Source organism: Stenella coeruleoalba, assembly GCF_951394435.1.
Source record: "Stenella coeruleoalba genome assembly, chromosome: 1".
Lineage (NCBI taxonomy): Eukaryota > Metazoa > Chordata > Mammalia > Artiodactyla > Delphinidae > Stenella > Stenella coeruleoalba.
In genome coordinates this window covers 20560679-20582871 of record NC_137169.1, presented here as the reverse complement: position 1 = coordinate 20582871, position 22193 = coordinate 20560679, and the positions used below count along the sequence as shown (strand labels likewise).

Sequence of the window (22193 nt, the reverse complement as noted above, 5' to 3'; positions counted from 1 at the left end):
AGAGATTTGTGGGACATTCCACTTGGAGAAATGAGGCTGCAGGTCACCTGTTCGTGAAGTGCTGAAAAGCCCTGGGATGGGACCCTGCCTCCCCACCCCCCCCCCCCCACAAATGAGCAGGGTCCAGGCTTTACAGCCTCACCTTGGCTGTGTCTGAAACCGTGTTCCAATTTCCCCCGCTGAGGGTGAACTTCCCACTGCCGATCCGGGTCAGGATTTCCTCTGGTGTGTCACTGGGTCCATTGGCAAATGGAGTGTATCTGGGGAAAAGTCCACCCAGTCTGGGTATAGCCTCTGGCCTCCATCCTGGGGCCAGGGGTGGGGAGGGGCGGGGGGCTGTGTCTCCCCCTTCAGATGGGGTGCTCCCAAGTGTGGGACTTCCTCCTGCAGGTAGAGCTCCCAAAGGCAGGGCCATGTCCCTGTCTTCAGCCTTCCTGAGGCAGGGCTGAGTCTCTCCCATCAGACAAGCACCACCCCAGCTACACTAGGGCTGGAGGAAGGGGCGGGGGGCTGAGGGGGGCAGGCCAGTGGGGTACTCACCCCGCCAGCATGGTGTACAGCAGAATGCCCAGGCTCCAGATGTCACAGCCCTCGTCATAGCCCTGGCGCTTCAGTACCTGGCAGGAAGGGAGGCAGGGGAGGGTCTGTCTGAGGGGCAATGACAAGTGGCCCCATATGCTTGCCTGCTCCTCCCCAAAGGGTAGGACAAGGGTCCCAGGCCTGGGCTGATCCTCCCTTGGTCCCCGGGCCAAGGCCGCAGAGACGGGCTCTGGACAGCGTGGGGCCTCTGGAAGGGACACGAGGCTCCCCGTGCTAGGTCCCCTCACTCTTGCAGCTGAGGAGGCCAGGCCACTCACCTCTGGCGCCACGAAGTTGGCGGTGTAGCAAGGTGTCATGAGAAGCCCGTTCTCAGCCCGCAGCTGCTTGGCAAAGCCAAAGTCGCAGATGCGCAGGCACTCAGGGTTCCCAGACTCGTCCACATACAGGATGTTGCTGGGCTTGAGGTCCCTGTGCACAACCTGGGGGAAGAGGGCCCGGGTCAGTTCTCCATGTGGGCAGGCTGCCGGTGGCCCAGGTCCACTGCCAGGGATGGGACAGTTAGAAGACGGGCCCAGAGAGGGGGCAGAAGGACCCAGAATCTGAGAGGGGAAGGGGCTACAAAGGGGCCTTAGTGCTGCTGGTATTGCCGACTTGAAACTTCTAGGTCAATGTCTGTGAGGCAGCTCTAACTTGTCCACACAGAACTCCTCAAATCCGCCATCACACAATCTTACCTAATGGCAACTCCATCCTTCCCATTGCTTGGATTGAAATCTTAAGAGTCATTCTCAATTCCTCTTTTTTTCTCGTATTCCTCAATCAATCCATTAGCAAACTCTGCTGGCTCTACCATTAAAACACACCCAGAGCCCAAGCACTTCTCAGCCCCTCTCCTGGCAGCACGCTGATCCCAGCCACTATCATCCCTCCCCCGGGGTTACGGCAGCAACCTCCTAACTGGTCTTCCTGCTTCTGACCTCACCCCCTACAGCCTGTTCTAAACAGAGCAGCCAGAGCGATCCTATTAAATGTAAGCCAGATCGTGTCCTCTCCAAGGGTTCTGCTCTCAAGAGGAAATGTCTTTACGATGGCCTGATGGCCCCACCTCATCTCTCCCCTGCCCCCTACCCACGTCGCTTGCGCTCTCTGGTCCTCTAGCACTCTCCTCCTTGCTCAGTTGGCTTTGGCCACACCAGCCTCTTTGCTCTTCCTTCAACATGCCAAGCACACTCCTGCCCCAGAGCCTTCGCACTTGCTGTTCCCTCTTTCTGGAATACTCTTCCCTTAAGCATCGGCCTGGCTCATTCTCATTTCTTTCAGGTTTCAGCTCAAATGTCACCTTATCAGTGAGGCCTTCCCTAGACCATTCCATATAAAATAGCAATCACGGACCTGTACTCCTTAGTCTCCTCACCCTGCTTTATCTTTATCCACAGCATTTACCACCATTGGATATTTACTTAATTGTCTTCTGAACCCACCCACTGGAATGTAAGCTCCACGGGTGTTTCGCTCACTGCTGCATCCCAGCATTTAGAATAGTTCCCAGCACAAGGTAGGTATTCAATAAATAACTGCTGAATGAATGGATGAATGACACTTAACTAGTGAGGCCTTAAGCAAATGACTTTCCTCTGGCCCCATTTGCTCATCTGTAACCTGAGGGGGCTGAACCACTCCACTTACTTTTCAACCACCCCCTCTCCCTTGGCATGGTTCTATTCATAGTCATTCCTCTAACTATTACCTAATTATCGACAACTCTCAGATCTCTGACACTAACCCAGAGCTTTCCTGAGTCCAGGCTCATACAGCTGCTTACCAGACGGCAACCACTGAATGTCCCATAGGCCCTCAAACCCAACACATCCCAGACTAAACTCATTCTCACCCTCCTTCTCCTCCTCCCATGAGCTCATGGTACGCCTTGAGCACCGTCAAAGACCTTCAATGGCTCCCTACTACTTGCAAGATAAAGCCTGAAGTCCCCATCCTGGTGTGGAAGGTTCAGCTGTCCGTTCCAGCCTTTGTCCACCACATCCCTCAAGCGCCCTGAGCTCAGGCCAGTGGGGGTTCCTTCAGCCATAAATAGCCGTATCTCTCTGTGGAACACCGGCTCACCCCCAGCACCAAGCACAGGGACTCGCACAGAGCAAGTGCTACGTGAACGCTGTGCAATGAATGAATGACTCACCCCTCTGAAACACACAGAGACCTTGCAGGTTAGATCAGCTGAGTCTCGCAGGTTAGTTGGCTTCACGAGATGGTCCTTGCATATTCCCCGTAGAGCCAGGCCAACAGGCTCAAGGGGCAGCCGCTGCGCACTCCAGCTGACAGGCACCATACAGCAACTCGGGCCCCGGTTTCAAAAGCGGCCAAATTACCAAACCAAACCAAATCCCAAACAAGAAAACACCCGCCCTGTGGAGGCCAAATGCAGCCACTGAGTCAACAGGCTGTGGCTCGGGCGGAGTTGTGATTTCAGTCAGGAGGCAGATGGGCCAGAGTGTGAATCCTGGCTTTACCAGCAGTAGCTGTGTGGTCTTGATGTGTCACTTAACCTCTTTAGTCCTTGGTTTTCTCACCTGTAAAATGGGGCTGATGAGAGTGCTCGGCCCCCAGGGTTACGGGAAGGAGCATATGAGTTATGTACCAGGAATACTTAGCACAGGGCTTGGAAAGTGGCAGCTGCTGCCATAGTAACGCCAGCACTCCCTGGGGCTGAGCCCCACCATCATGCTGGACATTAAGATACAGTGAGTGCTTGTTAAGAAGCCCTTAAGAATTAGAAGACAAGAAGGGGAGGAAAATGAAGGGACAGAGGCTGTCCAAAGCAGCATCCGATCACACACAAGTTAGGGGCACAGACTCTAGGGACAGCTTAGCGATGAGGCCTTTACTTAAGCTCCCAGAGCCTCAGCTCCCTCACTTATAAAATGGGCAGAATAATACTAATACTTTCTTCATAGGTTCGTTGGAACAGTTAAATGAGTTGATGTGCAAAGTGCTTAGAACCTGTCTGGCCTGTGGAAAGTGCTGTGTGAAGCGGCGGCACCTCTGTCATCACCAGCACCGTCGGAGGATGTGCGTTAGGGCGCCTGTGACCAGCCACACACACACAAAAGGGTGAAGTTCTTCTACATGAATCATCTGGCTAAACAGAGAAGCCAAAGTGTGAAGCCCTGCTGAGTTCTCAGACAAGCTGTCCCCGGCATGCTGGGGCCCTTACAGAAACAATATGAGGGAAGCAAGAGACCTGAAAGGGCCCACGTATTAAACAAAGGACTCTTGCAAAATAGATGAAAAAGGCAGACAACCCAATTTCTTCAAACGGACAAAAGACTTGAACAGACATTCCATAAAAGAGGCTGTCCAAATGGCAATAACCCCACGAAGAGGTGCTCAACTTCCTCAGTCGTCAGGAAAATGCAAATTAAAACCACTATGAGATACCATTCCTCATCTCCTAGGATGGCTGTGATTAAAAAGATGGAAAATACCAAGTGTTGGAGAGTACCAGAACTCTCACACGCTTCTGGGAGGAGTGTAAGTAGGTAAAACAACTTTGAAAAACTGGCAACATCTACTAATGATGAATATACACTGCACTATGACCCAGCAATTCCACAGTTAGGTTTACACCCAGCGTTAAAATGGGCACGTGTTCACGAAAGACAAGGGTAAGAATGTCACGGCAGCATTATTTGTCACAGTCAAAAAACTGGTAACAACTCCATGTCCATTAACGGTAGAAAGAACAGTTAAATTGTGGTCTATTCATACAGTAGAAACCACACGGCAACGAGAAGGAGTGAACTGCAGTCACACAACATCGCAGATGAATCTGAGAGTGCTGAGTGACAGAAGTGAGATATGAAAGAGTACGTTTATATAAAATTAGAAGTTCACAGGCTTCCCTGGTGGCGCAGTGGTTGAGGGTCCGCCTGCCGATGCAGGGGACACGGGTTCGTGCCCCGGTCCGGGAGGATCCCACGTGCCACGGAGCGGCTGAGCCTGCGCGTCCCGAGCCTGCGCTCCACAACGGGAGAGGCCATGACAGTGAGAGGCCCGCGTACCACACACACACACACACACAAATTAGAAGTTCACTTAGAATGGTTATCCTTGGGGAGGGTGCAGGGACTGGAAGGGGCTCGAGGGGGTTGGGGGGGAACTGGAAATCCTTCAGTTCTTGATCTGGGGGCTCAGTTACATGGGTGTATTCACTTTTTGAAGATTTATTGAATTATACATGATGATTTGTTTATGTGATATTTCAATAGGAAGGTAACGTTAAAACAAACAGGAGGTCCCAGTGGACCCTGCTCCTGGTCAGCCCCTTCCCATTCCTCGGCTGTTATGAGATTCCCAGCTTCTAGACCACAGATGCTGCCAAGGTATAATCAGCCCCGAGAATCTCCCTCCAAATACCTCCAAGAGAGCTTCCCATTTCCTCATCATCTACCCCTGGTATTTGGAAAGGGCCAGAAACTTTAGAAGCCCATAGATTCCAAAATCCCAAAGATTTTCTCTGGGCAAGAAACAACATTCTCCCATGACACCCCACCGAGCAGCTGTCTGTCCTGGAGCTCACTGCCCCTCATGGGGGGCTCACTCCTTTTGGAGGCAGCTCCCACTCTACAAAGCCCTTCCCTGCTCTGAGTTCAGGGGGCCCACTGGAAACGCACTGCTTCAGCTCTGTCTTCTAAACCTTCTGTGGGTAACATGAGCTAGTACTCACGTGAGAACAAAACAGGAAAAGGAAGTACATTTACTGTCTGACCTGACACGTTTCCATATCAGTCTGTTTGCACTGGCCTTTTCAAAAAACTAAACCACTTCAAACGTGACCATTAACAGTACATGTGGTAAGCAAACTGAAGCTCTGGTTATGAGGTAAAGATCTTTTTCACAAAACTTTTACTTTATTTTTACAAACCCTAATGAAAGGATTGATTCAGGCCAAGGTCCTGAAAGGGTGAAACCACTGCATGAAGGGTTGGTGAGGACCTTTATGATACACCTCAGGCCCACCCACTGCCCGCCACCCACTCACGCATCCCCAGACTGTGACCACCGACACGACTGATGACTAACGGGGGCAACGAGATGTTGGCTCAGGGACGTGATGCTTTGTGAAGTACACTGTGCCTCCCATGGAGTGTTTATTGACTCCTTGATCCCAAAAAGAAGTTGAAGCTAAACCTAATTAAGACTTTGGAGCACCTTGCAGTTTACAGGAAATATAGACAACAGAGGAACAATTAAAATGATGCCATGAGGAAGCAAACAGACACATTCAGAATGTGGGATAGGGAATTCCCTGGCGGTCCAGTAATTAGGACTCCACGCTCTCACTGTCAAGGGCCCAGTTTCGATCCCTTCTCGGGGAACTGAGATCCCGCATGCCATGCGGCACAGCCAGAAAAAAAATCAAAAAAGATTTGGTGAATCTTGGGACTTCCCTTGCAGTCCAGTGGTTAAGACTCCGCGCTTCCACTGCAGGGGGCGCAGGTTCAATCCCTGGTCAGGGAACTAAGATCCCTCATGCCATGGCTCGGCCAAAAAAAACCCAAAAAAGATTTGGTGAATCTTAAAGGGAAACGTTTTTCCTTGTACTATTCTCTTCTTTTTTTAAAAACTTTTTATTTCATATTGGCGTATAGTTGATTAACAGTGTGTTAGCTTTGGGTGTTCAGCAAAGTGATTCAGTTATACATATACATGTATCTATTCTTTTTCAAATTCTTTTCCCATTTAGGTTTTTACATTATATTGAGCAGAGTTCCCTGTGCTATACAGTAGGTCCTTGTTGGTTATCCATTTTCAATATAGTGCTGTGTACATCCCTTGTACTATTCTTTTAACTTTTATATAGGTTTGAACTTTTTCCTCAATAAAAAGTGGGGGAAAATACTCCAGCAACAACAAAAAAGAAAGTAAGAAATTGAAAGAGGGAGAAGGAGGGAGAAGGAGAGGGAAGGAAGAAAAGAGGGAGGGAGTGGGGTAAAAATCTTGACAATTCTTGAATCTGGTTACAGGGGGTTCATTTTTCTATTCTTGTACAATTTGTATACGTTTGAAATTTTTCATACTAAAAAGTTAATGTTGGGCTTCCCTGGTGGCGCAGTGGTTGAGAGTCCGCCTGCCGATGCAGGGGACATGGGTTCGTGCCCCAGTCTAGGAAGATCCCACGTGCTGTGGAGCGGCTGGGCCCGTGAGCCATGGACGCTGAGCCTGCACGTCCGGAGCCTGTGCTCCGCAAAGGGAGAGGCCACAACAGTGAGAGGCCCGCGTACCGCAAAATAAACAAACAAACAAACAAACAAATAAATAAATAAATAAAAATAATAAGAAGTTAATGTTAAAAAAAAAAAGGCATAGCAATGATCTGGTCCTATTTCCCCGTAATGTTTATGTGGCCTTTTCCAGGGGCCTGTGCTGGACCATGGTACTTCCCTGGCACAGCACCTCACTTCATGCCTCATCCAACCTGTGAAGGGGCAGCTCTTACTGTCATGAGTTTGCAGATGAGGAAATGGCTCAGAGAGGTGGGAGGTTTTCCCAACCTAACACGCAGAACTGGACACAGCCAGTCTCATTCCAGAGTCTGCGTCCTTAACCCCCATACTGCCTGACCAGAAACACCCTAAAACATCATCTCGTCCAGAGAGGAACTCACGCTGACTCTGTTTTCAGCTTTGATACCCTATAAGGACCTTTTCTAGCTCTGCCTTGTGCAATGATAAGGACAAGTCCTACGGTTCGGACACACACTCTCCTGTAGCACCTGCAGTGTCTCCAGCAGCATTTCCTCTTGCATCCACTTCCTCTGTCCTAACAGCCGAACCCATGGCCGGATTCACCACCCTGAAGCCTTGCAGCTCCCACAGTGATCCTGCTCGTTCCTAACTTAAAGCCTCACTCCCCATCTGTAGCTCTCCACCCAAATTCCTCAGTCAGACATTCTGGCTCCATTCTTCCTGGACTGTGTGACCCTGGGCAAGTTAGCTCACATCTCTGAGCCTCAGCCTTCTTACCTGTAAAGTGCGGCCAATAACAGCACCTACCTAACAGGGTTGTTGTGAAAATCAATTGAGATAATGTAAGGAAAGAAGTCAACGTGACGCCTGCCTAGGTCCTGAACAAATGTTCATTTTCACAGTTTGGCCTCATCTCTCCCTCCCTCCCTTCCTTATGTCCATCCACTCGCCCCCTCATTCATCCCAAGTCTCCCCTCTGTCTGGCTGGTTGAAGACTGCCTGGGCCAGTCATGGTTCATACACTGTTTACGGTACGACCCTTGGCCGCCCCCCACACCCACTTGGTGCCCCAGACCCAAGACTTACCCCCTGGGAGTGCAGATACTCCACGGTCTTGCCGATGGTATGCAGGACGAAGCTGGCCTCACGCTCTGAGAAGAATTTCTGCCGTAGGATCTTATCCAGCAGCTCCCCTCCCCGCATCAGCTCTGTCACCAGGTACACGTGTTTGCCATCATCGTACACCTGCCAGAGACCTCACCATCAGGCCCCTCCCCTTGATGCCAGGCCTGGGCCCCTTGGCCACCAGCTCACCAGGACAGGAAGGAAGGAATGACATGAGGCTTGGGCGTGTGTTCTGCTCTTCAGTCACCCTGGCAGGGCCTTCACCTATCTGGGCCCCTGGACAGGGTGCTGGCTCTGTCCTGATGGGCAGGAAAGCTCTCAGAAACTGCCTGGGTCTGAAGTGGAGGGCACTTGGGTGCAGCCAGATCAGCGTCACTAAGGGGCCTCCCCATCCGTAAGCACAGGAGGATCAGAAGCCCAAGGAATGGCAGCCCCGAGACGGTCCTAGAGTCGAGGGCCCCCGTCCCCAGCCCACTCTCGAGGACCCCCACTTACATCTTTCAGAGTGATGATGTTGGGGTGCTGCCCGTACCGCAGAAGAATCTCAATCTCTTCCGAGGGATCTCGCTTGCTCTTGTCGATGACCTGAGGAGAGGGGTGCGTGTGGTGGTGTCCGAGGGACCGACTCCAGACTCCCTTCCCGCCACAGAGCCCACGCTGCAGGGCGTGGAGTCTCAGCCGCACACCTTTCACCCATCCACAGAGCCTCAGGCACCAACTCTCCCCCACCAACGGGCCAGGGCTACGTGGCCCCCCACCTGCACCCCGCCGAGTGGCCTCGGCCGAGACAAGGTCGAGAGGCCTACCTTGACAGCATACTCCATGGTGGTGGCCTTGTGGACACAGCGCTTGCACTCGGAGTAGGAGCCCACACCGATCGTCTCTTTTACCACATAGCCGTCGCTAAAAACCAGGTTCTTTCCGTGTAGTTGCTGCAGGAGACCAACAGGTAGGACTGACCCTGAGCTCTAGGATGCAGAGGTCATCCCCCCAGAACCCGAGGCCTTGGCACTGTGGAGATGGCACTGGGCAAGAGGCTGGAGGCCCGGGGTAGAATGTTGGCTGTGTGACCTCAGGCAAGAACCTGCCCCTCTCTGGGCCTGTTTTCTACACTATATGACGGGCACACTCACTCTCTCCAGGGTGCCTGGCTGCAGTCTGTGGTTAGTGGGTGCTGGAGGGGGCAGGCAATAGGCCACAAGACACATGGAGCGGTTTGAAGCTCCGAGAAGCCCAGGCAGGACTGAGAGGGATGAAGGAGTCCTGAGCCAGGTCCCAGCTCTGCCACTTACGTGGCCTCCAGTGAGCTGCCTCCCCTTTCTGGGTGACACAGCCCACCTCAAGGGTGTCTCGAGGCTCTGAGACATTAACAGTATCAGATGCTGCTATGGTGCTGAGAGTGCGGCAGGCACTATTCCGAGCACTTTTCACCAGGTGACCCACGGCCCGTGGACGGCCCTGGTTCATGTCTGTTGTCCTCACATCCAGTCTGGTTTAACGTTTGTCCGCGACCAACATATCCCAGGTGGATAATAAATCACATAGTCACCTTAACTTTACACACGTCAACTCACATAATCCTCGAAACAATCCTCGGAGAAAGGTTTTATCATCAACCCCATTTACAGATGAGGAAACTGAGGTACTGGGAAGGTGAATGTCCCCTCCACAGTCCCTGACCTTGGAAGCTCTGACCCAGGCAGGGAGCTCCAAAGTCTACATTTTTTTTTATTTTGTTTGTTTGTTGTTGTTGTTGCTGTCGTTCTGCGGCCGCACTGCGCAGCATGCAGGATTCTAGTTCCCTGACCAGGGATTGAACCCACAAACCCCTGCAGTGGAAGCATGGAGTCTCAACCCCTGGACCACCAGGGAAGTTCCCGAAGTCCACCTTCTTGCCTCTCGACTCTAAATTTCCTACAGAGCCGGGAAAGTGTGCAAATGGGGGACAAGTGGAAGGAGACCCGAGTGCCACGCCACCCACCCCCGTCAGGACCAGCCACTGCCCAGCAGCACCACCCTGGGCACTCCCTGGCATTTACCCAGGCCCTACAATGTCCTGGCTGTGTCAGGAACCTCATAACCGTGCTGTTATCCCTGTTTTATAAATGGGGAAACTGAGGCTCAAGGAGGCTGGAGGCCCAATGGGCTCCACAGTGGCGTCAGGGTTTGAACCCAAACCTATCCAAGTCCAGAGCCTGTGTTCTCAGCCATCTGCCTTGTGGCTTCTAGGTGGAAAAGGACAACTGAGCAGCAGCCTCCTGCCCCTCACCTGTACCACCGAGTGCAGGGGCGCCTGCGTAGCCCGAGGCTTGCCGTCGTCCTCCATCAGGCCAGTGGCCACGAAGCTGAAGCCACGGAACAGCTGATGGGCACCAGCGCTGGGGGGGATGCCTGGGGAGTCTGCAGGGGCAGGAGAGGGATGTGAGCCAGAGGAGGTACCCTTGACCCGAGGCAGCCCAGCAAAGTGGACCACAGGGGCTTCCAGGCCTGCCTCAGCAGCTGGTCGTTGTGGCAGCCTGGGCAGGGCCCCTCATCCCCGGCCTCAGCCCATCTGCCCATGTGTGTTTAGAGCAGCCCAGCCCTTACACGCAAGGAACAGAAAGACCCTCACCTCCGCCACCCGCCCAGGCCAAGGCACTTTATCCCTTTCTGGAGGCCTCCCTGCCTCTGGTCTGCCCCTTCAGGTCCATCTTCTGTGCAGCAGCCAGAGGGATAGTTCCAACCACAAGTCTACCCCCTGCCTGTACCCTTCAAATGCTCCCCTCTGCCCTCAGGAAAGCCCAGCTCCTCAGCCTGGCAATAAGGTGCTTGTGAGCTTAGCCTCCTCTCTCCCCATTCCACAGCTCAGCCACGCCAAGCTTCTCAGGTCCTTAAGGAAGACTCCGAGCCCCTGCACATGCTGTTCCTGCTAACTACAATCCACTCCTCGTCCATCCTTCGAGGCTCAGCTTACACACTGTCCTCTGAGAAACCTGGCCTCATGCCGCTCCTCCAGGCCCTCGCCTCATTAAGCTGCACTTGTCGTGCTGCCCAGAGCTGTCCTCATGTCTCTTCCCCCACTACAGCCTGAGCCATATGAAGGCAGGGCCTGGGTCTGTCCTGTTCACCATCAATGCTCCCATGGCTGGCACACAGTAGGGACTTGGTACGTATTTGTCAGATCAACAAATAAAGATGGGACAGACTGCTTGGAGAAGTGCTAAGCTCCCTGACATCAGAGATGTGCAAGCCACAGTGAGAAAAGCACCCCCTCTGCTAAACCTGCCCCTCCAGGAGAACTTCCAGAACGAACACTCTTCCCCAATATCTAGCCAAAATGTTAGGATTTACCAAGTTCCCTCCCAGAAGCCCCCTACTTGGCTTCTAGCAGTAACCCCAGAGACTGAGTGGGTCTATGGCTGAGCCCACGTTTCAGATGAGTCACTGAAGCCCAGTGGTCAGAGTAGCCAAAGCCGATTCCCACGCTTGCCCCTGACCTGTGGGCACTGTCACCTCTGCTGCCAGACCGTCTCCACCTCACGTGTTTGCCGGGTCAGATACTTCAGCCCTGACGTGAGTGTGAGCCTGATGCGTCTGGTCTTCCCAGTGGGCTGAAGATGCCTGGGGCAGGAGTCCCGACTTCTCTATTGTGGCCTGAAGGCCACCCCCACCACCTCACCCAGGCACAGAGGCCCACAGAATCCCGGAGTGGGACGACCAGGCAGAATGAGATGGAGACAAGGAGTCAGAGACCCATCCACCTGTCTGCCCACACACCTGGGCCTGCCGCAGCCCTGAACACCCCTGTGCCCCAAGAGGCCCCTGACTCCCTGCTTCCCTCCTGTACCAGTCCAAGACAAACCGGACAAAGGGCGCACCCTTGGGCGTGCGGGATGTGAACTCAGTGTCAAAGTAGAAGGTGTCATCGGGTTGTGCCACAGCCGGCTTGAAGGGTGGCTTGATCTCACGCCGGTACAGCTTCTGCAAGGCGGGGCGGGCACAGTGGTCACCTTGGCACCTCCACAGCCTGCCAGCGGCCCCGTGCAGGAGTCAATGGCCTGGACAGAGCACAGGCTATGCAGACAGGGCATGACCGCTTGCCCTTGGGAGGCGAGCCCATGCCTCCAAGGCCATGGTGTCACCTCTGCTTCTTATGGGAGGCCCTAGGCAGTAGAAGCCCCCTCCGACCACAGCTGAATCCCTGACTGGGGCTCTGGGGTGGACAGACACACTCACATTCCAGTCAATGGTGGAGTAGAAGACATGCCGCTTGATTTCCTCTGCCCCATCAGGGCCGGAGCCTGAAAAAGCCCAGATGAGAGGTCTGCCTTGGGACGCTCCAACCCGCAGACGCCCGCCCTGTCCTCCGAGCAGCCTCGCCTCACTGTGGCCTGGGACCAGTGGCTGGGCTCACGCCGCCCCAAATCCATCCAGCCATCACCCCGAGGCCTACTGCCCACTCAGCGTTTTCCACTGTCTGGAGCCCCTCTATGAACAAGCTCCAATGTACTGACAGGAGAAGGAAAGCCCAGAGAGGAGAGGCCAGGCAACGCGCCCAAGGCCGAAGTCAGGACAGGCCGAACCTGTTCCGAGATCTGCAGGGGGCCCCCACCTCCCTCCCAGCTCCAGCCTCATCTCTGCTGCTCTTATCCCATTGCCCTTGTCAGCCACCAGACAGGCTCTCACTCCATTCAAGCCCAGGGACCTGGACGGGACCTTACAAAGCTGGTCATGATCCAGGTGAACCCAGGAGCCAAGGAGTCAACACATACTGAGCAGCTGCTACAGACACATTCGCTGACTTCACTTAATCAACAGAGCTTGAGATCATTGTCCTCCATGGAGACGAGGACCTAGGGCTCTGGGGGGAGAAGTCAACTGCCTTGGGTCACTTCGCTCACAAATGGTACTCACTCGATCAACACATATTTGTGGAGGGACCACTGTGTACCAAGGCAGTGGGGTCCCGTCATGGGGCTGGGACTGGGGCCTGAGCCTCTGACGCCTGAGCTCGTGCTCCTTCCGTGCGGGGCCTCTGTCCTCATCCCCAGGGGGAGTACAGATGACTCAGTTCCTGCCTTCCCCCTACACACAGGTCACCCCACTGCCCCAAACGCCACACATGGAGCCAGAAAGCAGGGTGGCCAGAGGCATTGTCTCCCCACACAAAGGACAACGGCCCCTTTCAGCCCCAGATGTGGCCCCGTGGCCTAGGCCGCAGCTGTACCCCGCTCCCCTCCCCTGAGCTGGGGCTGCTTACCGAGCCGGTTGGCAGGATTCCGCTTGAACAGGGACCGCAGGAGGCTCTGCGCTTCCGTGCTCAGAAACTGGGGCATGCCTAGCTTTGCCCTGAAATGGCCCCCGGGTCTCGTCAGGGCTGAGCTCCGCCCCAGAGGCCCCATCTCACCTCCCACCTCTGTCCACGTCTAGTTTCCAGCTCAGTCCAGACAAGCCATCCTCAAACTCCCCTCCCAATGACGCAGGGATTCCCCTCCCACAGGCCCCTGTGGATGAAAAGGGAGCCCTGGAAAGCACAATGCCCAGCCCAGAGGAGCGTGTCATTAATGGGGAATCTGAGGCAGGTGCGGGGTGTTACTCTGGCCCCCAAACTGGGGCCAGGCGTGGAGGAGACCCTGAGGCGTCAGAGAGGGGCTGAAGCTTACTTCAGAATCAGTGTCATGGTCTCCTTCCGGTCCTTCCCCTGGAAGGGCAGGGAGCCCGTCAGCATCTCAAACTGCAGAGGACAAGGGTCTGTTCAGGCTCTGGTCCCATCTCCCATGCCCCCCACCTCCTCCCACCCCAGCCACTCAGCTCCAGGCCTAGGAGTTCCGCCTGGATCAAGAACTGCATCTGCCCCTCCCCACTCTGTCAGTCAGACCATGAGGAACAGTGCTAGGGGTCCAAAGCTGGGGAGACGCCCAGCACAGGGCTGGGGGCTGAGCCTGGAATCCTTCCAAGGAAGGAAACTGCAGCTGGGTGGAGGGTGAGGCCAGCTTAGCTGTGAGAGGACAAGAGGAGAGCCTTAGAGACCATCAACCACCCCCTTACACAGATGGGGAAACTGAGGCCCAGGGCCTGGGCACTCACCATCAGCACCCCATAGGACCACCAGTCTGCACTGTGGGTGTGGCCCTGGCGGTTGACGACCTCGGGGGCCATGTACTCCACCGTCCCACAGAAGGAATAGGCCTTCTTCTCGTGGTCAATGGCCTCCTTGCTCAAGCCGAAGTCTGTGGCAAGGAGGGCAAGAAGACACATCTTCAGGACCCCCTGCCTTCCTTGCTGCCATTCCCTGCACACCTATCCCTCCTGCCCAGAGGCCTGAGGGCATCACCCCCATCACACTCAGGAGGAAGCTGAGGCCCAGGGAGGTTAGGTGACCTGTACAAGGTTACACAGTGGGGAGCTGGGATTCAAACCCAGGCCCTTCCAGGTCTGGGGCCTGGGCTTTTGACCGCTTCCAAGTGCCTGGCACAGCCTCTCAGAAAAAGCGGATCCCCTGGCACTCAGCCCAGGCCCGTCAAGAGCCCCTCCTGCCCTCCCCTGAAACCGAGGGGTCAGGTGCCCTCCACTCACCAGTGAGTTTGATGTGGCCTTCCTCATCCAGAAGGATGCTGCAATGGAGAGATGGGAGTCAGGGCGCCCCAGCTGTGGGCCCTCGGTGGGTTCAGGGGACACCATGGGGCCTGCGGGGGTCAGGTCCAGCCCAGAGAAGGTGATCCACCCAGGGCCGCTCATCTGATGAATGGGCAGGTGGAGTGGGTGTTGGTGGTGCCCTGTAGGTGTGTTGCCTACCTTCTTGCTAATTCTTGAAACAACTGTGTGAGGTAGGTATTTTTATGGCCCCATTTTAACAATGGGGAAGCTAAGGCTCAGGGAGGTTAAATAACTCCCCCGGTTACAGAGCTAGTAGGTGGTAGAGACAAGATTTGAATTCGGGTCTGCCTGACTCTAAAGCCACATCTCATTCCACCTCAGCACCTGCCCCTGGCTCCCAAGTTACCACTTGAGGATATTCAGATGTTAAGGAAAATTCTAGAAAGGGCCATATCAAGGAATGACCTTCAATGGTGGCATCTCAGATGTCACACTGGATTAGCAAAAAAAGTAGGCAACACCCAGGCACAGAGGTATCTGGCCCTTGGTAATGGCATTACTAGAGATCAGGCAGCCCCTCGGGTGAGCCTGCTGCCTCCACCACTCTGCTCCACCCACCCGTTCATGGGGCAGCCCATCAGGCTGGCTCCGTACCCCAGCAGGCTGGTTCTGTCCTAGAAGAGGCCCCAGGGCCTGCCTCTGTACACCCTAGGGAGGCCGGGCGCGGCTGGGCCTTCACTCACTTCTCAGGCTTCAGGTCTCTGTAAATGATGCCCAGGCTGTGCAGGTGGTCCAGGCCCAAAGCCAGCTCAGCCAGGTAAAATTTCACATCCTCCTCCGTGAACATAACCTGCAACAGGCGGGAGAGGGCTTCAGCTGGGATGGCTTCTTCCTCAGGAGCTGGGTCACTGGGCAGGCAGTAGCTTCCCAGTCCTCCTTAGAGATTCCAGTGCCACACACCCTTCTCTGTATGAAGGGGTCCGAAGAATAAAATGACTAGCGTCCAAGTCACTCACGGTAGCACTGAAATGCAAACAGCGAAAGGCTGGAAACAACCCAAGGGTCAAGCAGTGGGCTAGAATAAACTCTCTCCCCCACATGACGGAGTGCTGGGCAGCCATAAACTAGAACGAGGATCCCTCCATGCTCTGATACGGTCCCTCTCCAAGATACACTGCTGTGAAAAAAGCAAGATAAAGAACGGTGCCTACAGAACAGTACTTTGTATGTAAGAAAGTAGGGGTCAGGATTCAGAACACACAATGAATTGGTTTGTATTTCCAAAGAAACGCGGGAAGCTTAGATAAAAACCAATAAAATGTTTATCTGTGGGGGAGTGGTAGAGGGGGCTGGAGTGGGAGGAAGACTTCTCAATGAATATTTTTCTTTTCAATCATGTATTATCTATTTAAATGTTAAAATAACATTTTAAAAATTTAAAAAGTTTGGTTCTCTTCTAAAGTTTAAGTTGTATTAATGGCCCCATTTTTATATTTGGCTCAAATTCTTTTTTTTTCCCCAAATAAATTTATTTATTTATTTTTGGCTGCATTGGGTCTTTGTTGCTGCGCGCGGGCTTTCTCTAAATGTGGCGAGCAGGGGCTGCTCCTCGTTGCATTGCACGGGCTTATTGCGGTGGCTTCTCTTGTCGCAGAGCACGGGCTCTAGGCGCACGGGCTTCAATAGTTGTGGCATGTGGGCTCAGTAGTTGTGGCTCGCGGGCTCTAGAGCACAGGTTCAGTAGTTGTGGCGCCCGGGCTTAGTTGCTCCACGGCACGTGGGATCTTCCCAGACCAGCGCTCGAACCCGTGTCCCCTGCATTGGCAGGCGGATTTTTAACCACTGCGCCACCAGGGAAGTCCTCAAATTCTTTTATGTGAGTTCAAAATCCTTTTGGTTAACGGGACATAATGTTAAAGCATCTAGCTTTCTAGGTGATTTGGGCTTCTCTGCATCCTTCACAGCCCTGCGCAGAGAAGCCCTGAAAGAATGGAGGTGAAAGAGGTGAGAGCCACCCTTAGCTTCTGGAATCAGGGCAGCATCAGATCCAGAGCCTGATTCTCCTCAGACCATCTTGGGGGAAACTCTCAGAGGCTTTGCCAGGGAATGGGCTCTGTCCCAGGGTGGGTCAGGGACTGCTGGGCAGGTCTGGGGAGTCTCAGGCTGAGGTCTCACTGCCGTGCCAGCTCCATCCTGGTGCCCTGGCAGTGGGGTGTCAGCTCACCTCTTTAGAGAGCCGTGTGAAGAGGTCTCCGCCACGCAGGAAGTCCAGAATAAGGTAGAGCTTGCCCTCAGTCTGGAAGGCTGGGGAGACGGGAAAAGGCCGTGGTGGAACCAGCTGGGCCCTGGGCCCTGCCCCTCTGATCCCAGCTTCCTTAGCCTGCTGGGTGGCAGACAGGGCAACATACAGGGGAGGCAACAGCCCACCAGCAAGGGCAAAGGCTGGCAGGTAGGGTAGGAGCTCAAGTAGGGTCTGCGGTCTCACCATAGTGCAGCTTCACCACAAACGGATGGTTTACATCAGCCAGGATGTCTCTCTCCATCTTGGTCCGAACGCGGTCACGCACTGGTCAGAGGAAGAAGGCGGTTACCAAGGGTCTGGCCACCCAACACAGCTACGCCCAGCCCTGGCTAAGAAGGACTCTCTTTTCTACTTGTTCCTCACATCTCTCGGCAGTGCCCAGGGCTGGCCCTTGGCCCTGCCCATCTCTCTAGCCCTGTCTCTTGCCATGCCCCAAGAAGGCCATTCAATCCAGCCAGTCTAAGCATCCTGTTCCTTGTGTGCCCTTAGCCTCTGCCCCCGTGGCTCCCCCTGGGATGCCTTCATCAGCCCCCTCTCCATCTGGCATAAAAATCCCTAATTCCAGTCTAGGGCAGATTCTCTGGGCCTGAAATTCAGACTCATAGGTCTCAGCAGACATCCCACAAACACTCTTTTTTTTTTTTTTTTTTTGCGGTACGTGGGCCTCTCACTGTTGTGGCCTCTCCCATTGCGGAGCACAGACTCCGATGCGCAGGCTCAGCAGCCATGGCTCACGAGCCCAGCCGCGCCGCAGCATGTGGGATCTTCCCGGACCGGGGCACAAACCCGCGTCCCCTGCATCGGCAGGCGGACTCTCAACCACTGCGCCACCAGGGAAGCCCCCTTTTTTTTTTTAAGGAGTAAAAGTCCCGGGACTTCCCTGGCGTTCCAGTGGTTAAGAATCCGCCTGCCAATGCAGGGGGCACGGGTTCAAGCCCTGGTCCGGGAAGATCCCACATGCCGTGGAACAACTAAGCCCGTGCGCTACAACTACTGAGCCTGTGCTCTAGAGTCCTCAAGCCACAACTACTGAGTCCACACGCCGCAACTACTGAAGCCCACGCGCCTAGAGCCTGTGCTCCGCAACAAGAGAAGCCACTGCAATGAGAAGCCCGTGCACCACAATGAAGAGCAGCCCCCGCTCGCCGCAACTAGAGAAAGCCTGCGCGAGCAACAAAGACCCAACACAGTGAAAAATAAATAAATAAAATAAATAAATTAAAAAAAAAAAAAGGCTACTCCCATGTGAGCCCACACCCTTTGAGGCTACAACCCACGCTCTCCCGAGCTCCCTGGTCACAGCACCAACTGCACCGCGCTGCATAGTCTGCTCAGCCTCTCCTGCCCCAGCCTGGGAGCCCTTCGCAGCATTCTTCTCCTCCCACCATCCCTCCTGGGGAAGGACTCCCATCCCTACCAGGATGGCCTTGGGGCACCACAGCTGCATCACCCCACAGACAGCCCTCTGTGGCTCCATGACCCCAAGGCCAATACCTCCTATTATCCGTTGCCCCCCGGCCCAGCCGGGGCCCGCTTCACTTGGTCAGTGGCCACACTGGTTCCCAGGCTGGTCAAAGAGACACTACCGGGCCCAAAGCCCACTTCCAACCACCCTCACGCCCTCTGCAAGTCCAGGGATTCTCGACCTGGGCTCAGCTCCCTTCTCTGAGCCCATCCATCTCTGCGGCCTTGCCTTGACCCACCCTCTCCTACCCACCCAGCTGCCTCCTTTCCCGGGTTCCCTCCTCTCCTCTCACGCCCTTCTCCACCCCGAGACGTCTCCCGCTGACTCTCCTAACATTGCGAAGCAACTCTGTTGACAGCACAAGGCCCCCCGCAAACACAGCGCACTCACCCTGCCTCCTTCCAGGCACCTTCAGCCACAGTCAGCACTTGGCTTAAGGGGAGCAGGAAGGGGTGGGGTTAATCCCCGGAAGTCTGTGCTTCTGAATGGACCCTGTCTTTGCTATCAGCTGAGGTGGGGGATAAGGAGCGGCTGAGAATAGGCCTGTTTCTCTACCTTCAGACCAGGTACTCCTGGTGACAGAGCTATCTCCTGCATCAGACCCAAGGCCCTTGAGAGCTGGGCTGTCTCCTTCAATCTGTGCCCAGCCTGGGCTCTGCATGGGGAGGTACCCCCCACTCACCTTTCAGTGTCGCCTTCTTTAGTACCTTCATGGCATACAGGTGCCCACTGTCAGGCCGGGTGACCTTCCGCACCAGGAAGACCTGAGAAGGCAGCGGGGGGGAAACCAGGGGAGGAGCTGGGCAGGGGTCGAACACATCAGCTCCCACACGCTCCAGGTCCCAGGCTGACCTCCAACTTCCCTAAGCACCAAGTTGACCTTGTGTCCCCACTGGGTACCACGGTGACCTCTCTCCTCCTCCCCTTAGACCCATCAACCCTTGCCCTCTGATCTTTTAAGCTCCAAGGCGACCCTCCCACCTGCCCTCTGATATGACCAGCGCTGCCCTTCCAGCTGTGGGCTCAGGACTCACTTTGCCAAAGGACCCCTGGCCCAGAACCTTGAGGAGCTCAAAGTGGGATGGGTCGGCCTTCTCGGAGCCAGCCTTGACATGGTGCGTGATGGAGATCTCCTTGAGGACGTCTTCATCCTGATGGAGGAACAGAGCGGGTGAGCACGGTGGGCCCCATTCAGGTCAGCACAGGGCATGTCCCCCCATCCAAGTCTACTCCCACCGGATCTCAGCAGACAGGGTCCTACAGGCCCAACCAGCCAGCTACCCTGACAGGGCCTCCCAGTTCATCAATAGCAAAAGCCGGGGAGGGGAAAATTACCAAGGTGCCAGGTCAGGTGAGCTCCTGTACCTCCTGCTGCTCCAGCCTGTTCAGGCCCAGAGGGATGCCCAGGCACGGCCAGGTGGAGGCAAGCCCAGGCTCTGGCTGAGGCCCACGAACCTGCCCCAGGTCCTCCCTGTGCGGCTCCCCTCCCCCTGCTGCAAAGGTTTTGGTTTTGCCACAATAGGAAGTAGGGTTTGTTCTCATACTGGGAAGGCACAACTGGGCTTTTGTTCCTGGTCAAGATGGAAGATGGGCTGTCTCTGGCTAGAAGGACAGGGCTGAGATACACAAGAACCCATGAGTCACCTCAGACTCCCCCACCAACCGGGTAAGTGCCAGTCTGGGGTGGGTAGGAGCTAAGGCCAGAGACTCTATGCTCCACCCTCTGAAACTTCCTTCATACAAGTCTACTAGAAAGCCCTTGCCACGTCCCAGTTGTTCTAGGACCCCTCTGCCCTCCCTCCAATCTGTCCATATGGCCCTGGAGCCCTGAAGTGCCTCCTCACTTCCCCAGGAAGCAACTCTGGGCAGGGTCCAATCACCCAGCAGGGACAGGCGTGGGCAAGGAGAGCCCACAGCCAGCTGAGGCTAAACTGGCTTCCAAGGCACCTGCTCCAAGGGCCACAGTCAGGCCAGGCCCAGACATCTGGGCACACTCACCGAATCCCGCCTGGGGCCAGGGCCAGGGCCAGGGGCAGGCAGAGAAGTCTGGCTGATCCTGGGCCGCTGCTTCCTGGGCAGCCAGGGGAGCAGGGCCCAGAGCCGCAGACGGGGCAGCTTGGGATCCCGCTCCATCCGCCTGGGCTGGGCAGAGGCACCATGGCAGGAGCAGGCAGCGTCCGGGGCTGCTGCGGAGGTGGCCAGGCCCAAGGCGGATGTGCAGGGTGAAGGCGGGGGCTGGGCCGAGCCCAGGACCGCCAATCACTCAGGGCCTGTGGTTTCCCAGCTCCCTTACCACGCTCCCTTCCTCTCTCTTCCCCCTCCCCATTGCCTGAGGGCTGCCCTCGGGCCCTCCTCCCCACCCTCCCTGTGGGCCTTCAAAGGGAAAGCCCCATGCCAACCCAGCTACTGAGGAGTAGATAGGTACCCAACAGGGAGAGACAGGCAACTAACATGTAGAGGCAAATAAAGAGGGACACCCAACAGGCAGAGGCAGGCATCCTACAGGTGAAGACAGATGAAGGTGGGCATCCAACAGATGGGTAGGAGAGTCCACATGCCCAACAGGCAGGGATGGATAGGGGCATGTGCCCAACAGGCAGACGTAGGAAGAACACACATCCAATAGGCAGAGACAGATGGGGACATGTACCCAACAAGCGGAGGCAGGAAGGGACTCATACCTAATAGGCAGAAGTGGACAGAGACTCATACCTAACACGCAGAGGCAGATGGGGACACATATCCAACAGACAAAGATAGATGGGGACATGTACCCAACAGGCAGAGACAGATGGGGATCCAACAGGCAGAGGCAGATGGGGGCCTGCACCCAACAGGTGGAGACAGATGGGGACATGTACTCAACAGGCAGAGACAGAAGGGGACACGACCCAACAGGCACCCAGTACGTGACATGTACCCAACAGGTGAAGACAGACACTCATGAAGTGGAGACAGAGACAGGAGCTCAACAACAGAGGCAGGTGGGCAGCAGTCAGCATCAGTGAGGCCCAAAGAGACTGACAGATACCCAGGGCACACATACAGGCAGGAAAGACACAAAGACACCCCGAGAGTCAGACTCTGGACTTAAGGGAAGACCTCCAGGTTCCTGCTGGTCTGCCTGGGGGCAGGAAAGCGATGGGACATCACCTGCAAACTCCCAGCACTTGGGAGAGCAGTCTGGTATTCGTGGCAGACTCATCTCTGAGGAATTCCATTTCTCTGGAGTTTCCTTCCCATGCTATGGCCTGAGGGGCCCAGGATCAAGACACTGGAGACCGAGATGGATGTCTCCTGAGTGCAAACTGATGGCTTTGATCCAAATATCCCAAAGCTGTCATCCCCCACTTCAGGAACAAGAAACTGAGGCCCACAGGACAGTGACTCACCCAGGCTCAATGTGAACAGGTGGCAGAGCCAGCTCAAACCCAAGTTCTTCCCCTGGTTACTGCCTGGCCTGGGGTCAGCAGACCTCAAGTACCAGGAAAGCGTGAGCAGGTAAGTCAGCCAGAGCCACGTCCTGCCTTTCCAATCCTGCCCCCTCCCTTAGCACCAGGACAGTCTGGGGACTTCCCATTCTAGATGCTGACCCTCAGAGACACAGCCCCATCTTCAGGGGATCCTGAACAGCCACAAAAGCTGCAGGCTAATCAGGCCCCTGAGTGTAACCCAGTGGGTGGGACAGGCAGAAAGCCCAGCTCAGAGAGGGGCTGGGGAGGGCCAAGACCACACAGCAAACCCCTACCCACCCCATCCTGAGGTCCTGAATCTCCCACCTGTCCTGTCTGCCTCTGACTGAGAACACTCCCTGGGGACACAGGCAGTCCACCCGGAAACCCCAGGGGGACACAGCCACCCCCAAAACCCATTCCTTGCCCAGAGTCATGGACAGACCCCGCTGGAGGCAGGCCAAACCCTC

At 55.2% G+C, this 22193-nt stretch overlaps 1 protein-coding gene across 1 annotated transcript in view; it reads right to left on the bottom strand.

The window, feature by feature from the left end:
* RPS6KA1 (ribosomal protein S6 kinase A1) overlaps window positions 1–22193 on the bottom strand; it is a 36129-nt gene that overhangs the window by 2181 nt on the left and 11755 nt on the right. The window contains exons 3-20 of the mRNA XM_079914626.1: window positions 19306–19422; window positions 18954–19035; window positions 16990–17070; window positions 16729–16808; window positions 15248–15354; window positions 14484–14521; window positions 13995–14137; window positions 13571–13641; window positions 13168–13256; window positions 12144–12208; window positions 11786–11888; window positions 10198–10328; window positions 8735–8860; window positions 8424–8513; window positions 7890–8048; window positions 858–1019; window positions 541–617; window positions 143–260 (exon numbers count right to left, since the gene is read on the bottom strand). Of these exons, the coding sequence (XP_079770752.1) occupies window positions 143–260; window positions 541–617; window positions 858–1019; window positions 7890–8048; window positions 8424–8513; window positions 8735–8860; window positions 10198–10328; window positions 11786–11888; window positions 12144–12208; window positions 13168–13256; window positions 13571–13641; window positions 13995–14137; window positions 14484–14521; window positions 15248–15354; window positions 16729–16808; window positions 16990–17070; window positions 18954–19035; window positions 19306–19422 (1839 nt within the window). The remainder of the gene's footprint in view (window positions 1–142; window positions 261–540; window positions 618–857; window positions 1020–7889; window positions 8049–8423; window positions 8514–8734; window positions 8861–10197; window positions 10329–11785; window positions 11889–12143; window positions 12209–13167; window positions 13257–13570; window positions 13642–13994; window positions 14138–14483; window positions 14522–15247; window positions 15355–16728; window positions 16809–16989; window positions 17071–18953; window positions 19036–19305; window positions 19423–22193) is intronic.